The sequence below is a fragment of the Nicotiana attenuata genome, unplaced genomic scaffold (assembly GCF_001879085.1).
Source record: "Nicotiana attenuata strain UT unplaced genomic scaffold, NIATTr2, whole genome shotgun sequence".
Classification (NCBI taxonomy): domain Eukaryota; kingdom Viridiplantae; phylum Streptophyta; class Magnoliopsida; order Solanales; family Solanaceae; genus Nicotiana; species Nicotiana attenuata.
This window is the reverse complement of record NW_017670510.1, coordinates 501,626-511,757: the sequence shown is the minus strand read 5'-3', so window position 1 is coordinate 511,757 and position 10,132 is coordinate 501,626. Positions and strand designations below refer to the sequence as shown.

Sequence of the window (10,132 nt, the reverse complement as noted above, 5' to 3'; positions counted from 1 at the left end):
AGGGATTCGAAGGAAGATGATTAAGGATTTGGCAAGAGGGAGTTGAGGGAGGTATTTGGTGTTGGTTTGAGGTTAGTTTATGGTGGCGCCGCCACCGGTGGGGTTGAGAATTTGGGGGCAGCGTCGTTAGGGTTCTGAAGAGAGGTTGTGAAGGAGATGATCGGATGGGGTAGGGGGTTATTTGGACAGTTAAATACTCTGAAGACCTCACTTCCCAACTGTTGGATGAGGAGAACCTCGACGGTCCAGATGGCTTGCAGCAAAAACAGGGTCCTTTAGGTCTTAATGGAAGACGGACCGGGTCTTTGAGTGATTGGGCCGGGCATTTGGGGTATTTTGGACGGGTTTCAGGCGCAAAGGGTTTGGGCTTGGGGTGGATTTGGCCCAAGTTGGATCTTTAATAAAGAAGACTAAATTCTTTTAATTTCTTTTCTTTTTCTTTTCAAATTAAAATAAAAACCTAAATTAACTCTTAAAAACTAAATTAACCTACCAAATTATAGTAAGCACAAATTAATAATCAACACAATTAATTAAATACCAAATTAAGGAAAACTAACAAAATTCAAAGCCAAAAGCAATGCAAAAAAATAAATCAATTTTTTGTGATTTTTCTATTTTTGTTAAAACCCTAATTACTAATTAATCTAAAATATGTAAAATTAAAACCTAAATACAAATGCAACATATATTTTTTGTATTTTTTATGAATTATATATATTAAAAAATGCACACGAAAATGCAAACAAACACGAAAATTATGCAATTAATTGCTAAAATTAAATAATTAAAAGAAAAATCCTAATTTTAAGAATCTTGTAGGAGTAATTCACGCAAGGCAAAAATCATGTGCTCACAGTTAATATACTAGCACATTAAGTACTTTTAAACTATAATAGTATATAATTATCTAACTAACATGACAAAATTGATCATTTGTTTAAGTTTTGATGATGTCCTTTAAATTCATGTATTATGTATAATAATATTTTTCGACATTTAGATGATTGTTGTATTATTATACATAAAATTTGTCTCTTTAATTAAATTTTATTGTTCCTTCATATAAATAAATGTTTAAATTTGCACGTGTCATTATTAACGTGCAACGCACGTTCATAGATACTAATTAATATAAAACCTACAATCAGCTCAATATTAAGTGAGGTAATAGTCACAAAACACATTCTCGTATTGGTCTTAAATCATATTTTTTTATTACATTTCACTATATTTTAATGTATTGTATGTGTTGATATAACTATCTATAACAAATTAAATAGAAGTGATACAAACCGGTAACAATTGAACAGTAGCTATGAATGATAAATTAAACAAATTATAATTACATTTGATAATGAGGCTCGAAACTATAATGTTTTATGAAAATTCATCAAATTAATATACAAAAATTAGGGGGAAAAATCTCAATAAAAAAAAAGGTGCTTGGCAAGTAAGCCTTTAAGCTTAAACTCGCCAAGGGGATATTCAACTTAGAAATGTGCGCACACAAGGGGCATTCGCCGGACAAACCAACCGTCAAAAAACTTGCATGGATTTAGGCATATAGGGTTTGACACACCATGTGTTGCAAGCCATCTCATCCCTACAACTCTCGGTGACCACTTCTCACACTAAACCAACCATTTTTAAATTACAAAACTTCTTAATTAATATTAGTTGTAAAGCCAAGATTGTCTCCAAAAGTGTTCAAACTTGAAAGAAGTAAAAACAATTTTCCAATAAAGGGTGTTCAATATATATAATTTTTACCACTAAAACTAATACTTTAACCATATATACAATGTATTTTTTTTACGAATGGTGACGAATTGACGCCCTTATGTAAATGTAACTTCGCCCAGGATTAATACCTGATGTGGGAGTATTAATAGTGTGCACGGCGAAATCGGAGGGCCCAATTTCCTATCATTATGATGACCAGTAAACATACTTCGTAAGGCTCGAGACTAGAGTCGAGGTTCACCCTTGAGGGCTGTCGATGCTCAACCTCGGCGCAACGCAGAACAACAGTTATACTGGAAAAGAGGGGAGTTCCCAAGGGATGCAACCAGAGCTGATAAAGTCTGTCAGGCTAGTCTGAGGCTAGTATGAGCCCGCATCATGACATCAACTAGCAGTCCCATCCTCATTTCTTTTAATAAATACGTTTGTACTATGTTGGGATTCACCCTTTCTATATAAACCTTTCTATATAAAGGAGGTCCTTGCCACTTTATAGTTTCTCTCAGTTATAAAGAATGTTGAGCAACAGAAGCAATGACCGAGAGAAACTGCAAAAGCGCAAGGACCTCCTCTATATAGAAAAGAGGAATACTGACATAGTACAAAAATATTTATAAACAAGCATTTATTACAAAGAAATAGGGATGGCGTAACCCAAAATAATATTTAAGCAAAGCATAGTAAGAATATACTCATCACAAACTTTCAAAACACGTTTCTAAAATCAAACAATTAGGCATTTAATTGTGGAGTAATAGTTACAGTTAGAAAATCTTATTGCATTCCACACTAAACTACACATTTCTTTTTCACCATCCATTTGTATCTCTTTCTTCCAAACAGCAAAATTACTCAACTTATCTACCTGCAAAGTCAAAGATCACAAAGAAATGCAGTAAAATTCACAAATCATTACATCTACGTAATAAAGAACTTATTCTACAAATAAAATTATTACATAAAAACATGTAGATGCCCTGGTATTCTCCAACCACAAATAGACTGGACAGAGATAATATTACAGAGCATCACGATCACTTTTGCTTCAAGGGAACGAGTTGATCAAAAACAATTGAATTTTGCCAACCAGATAGCGAAGCATAAGAGCCAAAATATACAACTAATATCAATTCAATGTGCAGTAAGATAATAGGCACAAAACAGATTAATAAACATAAAAAATGTAGTACCCCAACGTCCAAATACACCACAAATGGAGCAAAGGATAGCGAGAGGAACATTCTTTTTAGCTTCACTTGTAAAAGAACCACACAACAATGTGTGACCCAATAAAAAATTAGATAAGCAAAGCATAGTATAAATAATAGGCACAATTTTTGAATTAAATTGAGGAAATAAAGCAAACTTTGGAAAAAAAATTGGAATTGAGTGGAAAAACTCAGTCCCTTAGATGTTCATAAATTGCGATCATTTCCGCAAATCATTACAGGTCTGTGTCTGTATAAATAGCTCATCATCGTTAATCCACAAATTCTCATTCATAAATAATTTTAAATATATCTAATCTTAAACGGCAGTATAATCAAGAAATAAAATTAGAACGCGGTGAACAAACTCAGTCCCTTAGATGTTCATAAATTGCGATCATTTTCGCAAATCATTACAGGTCTGTGTCTGTATAATGGCTCATCACCGTTGTTCACCCCAATCAACAAATTTTGTTAAAAAAAATGTAGCTGCCCCAGTATACTCCAAACACAAACGAGAAAAAAAGGGGTTAATGAAGGAGAAATATGAAAAGGAGCAACACACACTATAGCTTCTAGGGAACGAGTTGGTCAAAAATGGATAATTTATTGCCAACCAGATAAAGAAGCTTTCTAAAATCGTAACTACAACAAGTAAAAAACACAGATATAAAAGAGTATCACCATTCCTGTAGAGTGTGTCGTTGGTTGGAGGCGGCGGAGACTGAAGGCGGAGAAACCCTAGGCGACAGAGGAGAAGAATTCATAGTGAATCTATTCAGAGTTGCAGCTTCGTGGTCCTATTTATATACGAGGGGTTAGGGAAGGTAGGGTTTTTGGGAGGAAAATTGTGGGCTTTTCATACGGGCAAGAAGACTTGATCCATCTATATTAAGCCCATTTATTACTTTATTACGAGTACACTATTTGTTTTGGGCAAGTTATAGCTGATTGTCCAAAAATAATTATATTTATTAGCCAAATATTAAAAAAAATATATGTATAATATATATATATATATATAATATATAAATATATATATTACTATTACTATTATTATAGATCAGTTCTGACTCGGTTTTAAAGTGAAATTGTTATCACATGCATAAAAATGCCTTAATTGTGTCCAGTTGGTGAAGTGAATTCTTGTTACAACACCTTTCGACCTATCGTTATAGATATCGAAGTTCTAGCATTGGGATGGCCAAGATTTTATGGAGAGTTCCGGTCTGTTTATTATTTCCTAGTCTCAAATCCATCAAAGAAGAACTATTTCTCAATCCTGCTGGAAAGAAATCACTCCTATCGTAAAATAGTTTAAGTAATTCTCCCTCAAATAGAATTTCTGAGATGATCAAGCGAATCTAATTTCGATGACTTTCCAAATACATTTGGTAATTTTCCAGAATGCATATTTGTAAAGAGGACAATACTAGTTATTTGAGCTCAAATTTGAAATCGCATTTGGAACTACTCTGTCAATATTGTTTCCACCAAGACTAAGTTATTCCAAATATTTGCATTGGTAGAATCAATTTGGAATGGTGGAGTTGAAGTTGTTGAATGCAAGATCGAGATTTTTAAGTTTTGTTACGTCTTCAGCCTTACTCGGCAACGCACCTTCAATACCACTAAGAAGAGTGTCAAGATTTTCAAGATTATAGAGATCAAATAATCATCTATGTAAAAGACAGATGAAAGAGTTGTCACCTACCTTGAAGGTCGTGAGAGAAGTTAAGTTAATAGAACCTTCGAAAAACGAGCCTATCAAATTACTAACACTCAAATCAAGAGAAACAAGACTGGAGAGATTTGAAATCGCCTATTTTGATATCCATGGCAAGTTATACATTTAGCTAATTGATCGAAATAATTATATTCACTAGTCAAATATATAAAAAAATATAAATATGTATATTATATAGTTATTATTATTGATTAATATACAAAAGCTAGGTAAAAATCTCAATACAAACGGGGTGCTTGGAAAGTAAGCCCTAGAAACTTGCCAAAGGGGAAATTCAACTTAGAGACGTGCGCACACATGGGGCATCGCCGGACAAACCAACAGCCATAGCAAGTAATTCTTGAAACTTGCATGGATTTAGGTATATAGGGTTTGACACAACATGTGTTGCAAGCCATCTCATCATTGGGAACACTTCTCACACTAATCCATTTTTAAACCACAAAACTTTCAAATTAATATCGGTGACGAAGCCAGGAATTTCTCTAAAGATGTCCAAACTTGGAAGAAGTAAAAATAATTTTCCTTTAAATGATGTTCAATATATATTATTTACCTCTAAAATTTAATATTTTAACAATATAGTAATTACACAGCCTAGTAATTACGTTGTATTGTAATTACAATGACCTGTTTGTTTGTCATAGTGTAATTACAAGTGTACTGTTTGGTGCACAAGTGTAATTACACAGGTAGATTAAAATTTTAAATATAAAATTAATTATCAAAAATAAAAAGTTAAGATTTAACAAGTATATGCATTTATAAATAATATTAAATTTGACATTTAAAAAAGATATTGCTTCTTGAAAATATATTAGTTACTTATCATATATTTGTAACTAATATTGTAAAAATAATTGATATACCTTAAATTAATAATATTTTACTTTAATGTAAGAACATCATGGACTGCATGCTTGATAAAATAATTAATATTTATAAATATAATGTCATAACATTACTCAAATATTTTACGAAAAAATAATCTATCAACTTTAACTGAAAAATGAATGGCATGCGATCTAGATTAATAAGTGAATACTACTAAAGCAAATAAAATGAAAATAAAAACGAAAATATAACATAAAATCCAAAATCCAATTTTTTTTTCTTAACGTGATACTCTTATGTAAAATTACAACATAATATAAAATAAGTTTCAACATAATTTAAGTAAATATAATTCAAAAGAAAAGGAAAATATAAGTCTATAACCTTATTCAACAATGAGATCCTATTTTAATGACATCACTCATTATATGCTAAGTTTATTAATGATTCATTATTTCTAATATTAGGAGGAGTAGTTTCTTTTTGGTAACTAACTTTTGTATTAATCACCTTTGAAACTTTACAAAACTATAACTAACCACAGCACAGTTAGTTATCTCAAAAGAAAATATCTCAATCTATACTCCTCACTATTACTATATACATGAAGATCTCATCTAAACTAATTTCCTTAACACGTAAAATGAAAAATTTTCCAGTAGTTCTTGAACTTTACTGCCAGCTCGCACATGACAAGTATAGACAATTTCTCGAGCAATTGCTTCCCAACTTCTAGCCTTCTTTTCAAATACTCTATTGTTCCTTTCAATCCATATAGCATAGACACATTCCGCATATACCAGTTTGAATAGTTGAGCTTGTTTAGATTTCCCTTTAGCCCTTTTGATAGCCCAAGTAGCATGCTGATTCCATTCATCTGGTGCTTGTTGCCATTGTAGCCATTTCTGCATTGTCCTCCATATAGCCTTAGCATAGTCACATTCTACAAACAAGTGGTCTCTAGTTTCCAGTTCAGCTTGACACAAAGAGCAAGTATTGTCCATTGTTATACCCCATCGCATTAGCCTATCTGCTGTAGCCAACCTCCCCTGCAATACCAACCACATTAGAAAGCTTGCCTTTGGTCTTGCATCATTCTTGAACATAAGGCATTTCCAGACTACTGGTCTCATTTCAGGGAGCAATTTGTAGTAGACAGCATTTTGAGCTTGAAGTTGCAGGGATCAGATGCAGTTCATTCCTCAATTCCAAAAGCTTTCTAGTAATCCAGCTGGCTTGTGTTGGAACTGTTGCTTCCGGTAGTGGCTTCCCTTTAATATAGTAAGTGTGGATCCATCTAATCCATAGCTTGTCTTGTTTGTGAGCAATATCCCAGCATGTCTTGATTTGAGCTGCTTTATTCCATAATTTCATGTTGATGAGGCCTATTCCACCCATAGACTTAGGTAGACACACACTATCCCATGCTATCAAAGCTTTCTTAGTGATTGAGTTGATGCCTGACCACTTCTGCAATAACCTTCTATAATCTTCAGAACCTTAGCAAGGATAGGAAATAGCTGGGCCCAATATGCTTGCATTCCAAACAAAACTGACTTCACTAATTGTGTTCTCCCTGCATATGATAATTTTTTTGCTGTCCAAGAGGTGATTCTGGCTATTATTTTCTCTATTAAAGGTTGCCACTATATCAAAGAAATCTTCTTAGTAGCTAGAGGCACTCCCAGGTATTTAAAAGGTAGACTGCCATGGACAAAGCCCAAGTGATTCAGGATGTTGGCCTGTTCTTCCTTCTTGACTCCACCAAAGTACACACTGCTCTTCCCAAGATTAGCTTGTAGTCTTGAGGCTGTAGAGAAGGTTCTGAAACATTCATTGAGTGCAGAAATAGAGCTCAAATTTCCTTTGGCAAATAGCAGTAGATCATCTGCAAAACTTAAGTGTGTTACACCTAGTTTTGCACATTTAGGATGGAATTGATAGCTCTTTTCATCCTTCAGTTCATTGTGTAGCCTACTCAAGTACTCCATGGCTATTGCAAATAAGAAGGGAGATATTGGATCTCCTTATCTCAGCCCCATAGCTGCATTAAAGGGTTTACTTTGTTCTCCATTGATCACCACAGTGTAGTTCACCGTTTGCACACATTCCATTATCCATAACACAAATTGATCAGGAAATCCAAGCTCAAATAACATCTGTCTCACAAAGGGCCATTCAACAGAATCATAAGCTTTTTGTAGGTCAATTTTGATCATGCACCTAGGTGACAAATTCTTCCTTGTATAGTCTTTAACTAACTCACGGGCAAGGAATATGTTGTCAGCTATTTTCCTCCCTGGGATAAAGCCAGCTTGAGCTGCACTTATAATATCTGGCATCACAGCATGCATTCTGGAGGCAAGGATCTTGGCAATCATTTTGTATAGGACTGTACAACATGCAATAGGTCTATACTCTTTTACAGTATTTGGTTTGGAAGTTTTTGGGACTAGTGTGATAGCAGTACAATTGATTTCCCTATACAATTTCCCAGTTTTGAAAAATTCTTTGACAGCAGCAATAACTTCTTTCTTCACAAGGGGCCATACCTTTTTGAAAAAATAGGCATTGTACCCATCAACCCCAGGGGATTTATCATTTCCTATTGAGGACAACCCATCATAAATCTCCTTCTCTGTAATTTCTGCACATAAGCTTGTCCTTTGTTGTTGAGTGAGAACTGGCCCTTTCCTCATTGTTTGCTTATTTACTGCTGGTAGAATGTGGGCTACTGAACCCATCAAGTTTTTATAGAACTTGATTATCTCATCTCTGATTTCCTCTGGATCTTCTAGCCTTCCTATTATCAAGAGATGTTAGCTCAGTAATTTGTTTCCTCTGTGTCCTTTCTTTGATCAATGCTGAGAAGTATTTATTATTTGAGTCTCCAAGTTTGATCCATGTAGCTTTTGCTTTTTGTTGTAAGGCACACTCTTCCATCAATGACCATTTCTCCAGCTCCTGCAACAACTTTCTTTCTCCTGCAAGCAAATCTGTATTGTCCCTTAATTGCATTAGTTCCTGAGTGTTTTTGAGATCTTGCCTTGCCTTCTCTATTTTTTGTCTGATAAACTTGAACTCCTCATTGTTAAGCCTCCTCAAGTCTGATCTCAGGTTCTTCAATTTCTTCCAAATATTCTCCATACTATTTGTGGAAAAAGTGTTCTGCCATATGTCTTCAACTATCTTCATGAAGTCTTTGTGTTCAGCCCATACATTGAAGAATTTGAAAGAAACTTTAGTGTTATATCTAGCAGCTGCCATTGATAGTAACATAGGTGCATGATCTGAGATATAGGGATCATCATACTGCATCACCACATGTCCCCAATTCATCATCCATTCATGATTGCCAAAAGCCCTGTCTATTCTACTGTATATTCTTTCTGTACTCAGCTGCTTGTTGGACCATGTGTAGTAGTCCCCAGTCCACTGAACTCCTGTTAGTAGCAGGTCATGTATGCATTCAGAGTACTCTTGGATTTCTGTGTAAGTAATTGGATTACCAAACAGTCTATCTTCTTGTGTCAACACTGCATTGAAATCTCCAGTAACAAGCCATGGTTTGTTGATACCTACAGCCACTTCTTTCAGTTGTCCCCATAGTGATCTCCTGTGTTCTATTGCATTGAAGCCATAAATAATAGTAAGAAAACAATTGATGTCTCCTATCCTGCTTTTAACTTCATGGTGCAAAATCTGTGCTTCAGCTCTCACCATGCTCACTTCACACCATTGTGAATCCCAAATCAACCATATTCTCCCATTAGTAGCAGCCTGATAATTGTCATATGCCTGCCATGTTACAACAGTATTTCCCCCATTCTTCTTTGAATTGTGTTCTTTGACTCTAGTTTCTATGAGTCCAGCTAATCTAATTTTTTTTTTGTTTTTAAATAATTTCTCAGTTCCTTTTGTTTATACCTCTTATTTATTCCCCTAACATTCCATATTAGCCAATTCATCATGCTGTTTTTGTCCCCCCTCCTTTATCAAGAGGTGTGCCTTGTTCTTCACTATCTCCTCCATGTAGCACTCCAAAACCATTTTTTGTAGGGACAGAACACAGTAGGGGAAATTTTTGAGATTGAACTCAGGACTCTGTACAGAGTTCCCTTTGTTCTTCTCTGGTTGTGCTTCTATTCTATCTCTAGGACGGGCTCTCATCTCTGCACTCACTGCTGTATCTGTTGTGTAATTTCCTTTGTTTGCTCCATTTGTTGTTCAACTGGTGCTGTGTGTTGTATAGGGCCCTTGTATCTCCATTCCTGTGTGACAGTTTTGGTTCTCCTCCTTCTATGTTGGATATCCCTTTGGCCTTCATCCACTTCCTTTTCTCTGTATTTGTGTCCAACTATTTGACAAATTCCACAAAATTCTGGCCTCCAGTCATATGTCACTTGTTGTTGAAAGCATTTCCCTTTTGGATCAATCACGGTAATTTCATCAGGTAATGGTTGACTGACATTTATCTCCACAAACATTATATCATAGGATATCCTAGATTGCTTTGTGGTGCATTCATCAGCAAATACAGGAGTTCCCAATACACTAGCAATTCTACTTAGAGACTTACTACCCCAGCAGTTCATAG

General features: G+C 34.7%; 3 protein-coding genes and 1 long non-coding RNA gene across 4 annotated transcripts; all 4 read right to left on the bottom strand.

Moving 5' to 3' along the window:
* Positions 1 to 2,391: 2,391 nt before the first annotated feature.
* Positions 2,392 to 3,763, bottom strand: LOC109240398. The gene is made up of 2 exons (XR_002070061.1): positions 3,639 to 3,763; positions 2,392 to 2,611 (listed from the first exon to the last, which is right to left on the bottom strand). It is a non-coding gene; the product is annotated as an uncharacterized LOC109240398 (long non-coding RNA).
* Positions 3,764 to 6,152: 2,389 nt separating this feature from the next.
* On the bottom strand, positions 6,153 to 6,668 carry LOC109240393. The gene has a single exon (XM_019407020.1). It carries the CDS (start codon positions 6,666 to 6,668, stop codon positions 6,153 to 6,155), a length of 516 nt encoding a protein of 171 aa, XP_019262565.1.
* Position 6,669: 1 nt separating this feature from the next.
* On the bottom strand, positions 6,670 to 7,526 carry LOC109240392. Its single transcript, XM_019407019.1, has 3 exons — positions 7,241 to 7,526; positions 7,016 to 7,111; positions 6,670 to 6,920 (listed from the first exon to the last, which is right to left on the bottom strand). The coding sequence occupies exons 1-3, from the start codon at positions 7,524 to 7,526 to the stop codon at positions 6,670 to 6,672; spliced, it is 633 nt and encodes a 210-aa protein (XP_019262564.1).
* Positions 7,527 to 8,304: 778 nt separating this feature from the next.
* LOC109240391 lies at positions 8,305 to 9,705 on the bottom strand. Its single transcript, XM_019407018.1, has 2 exons — positions 9,483 to 9,705; positions 8,305 to 9,407 (listed from the first exon to the last, which is right to left on the bottom strand). Exons 1-2 carry the CDS (start codon positions 9,703 to 9,705, stop codon positions 8,305 to 8,307), a joined length of 1,326 nt encoding a protein of 441 aa, XP_019262563.1.
* Between the last annotated feature and the right edge of the window lie 427 nt (positions 9,706 to 10,132).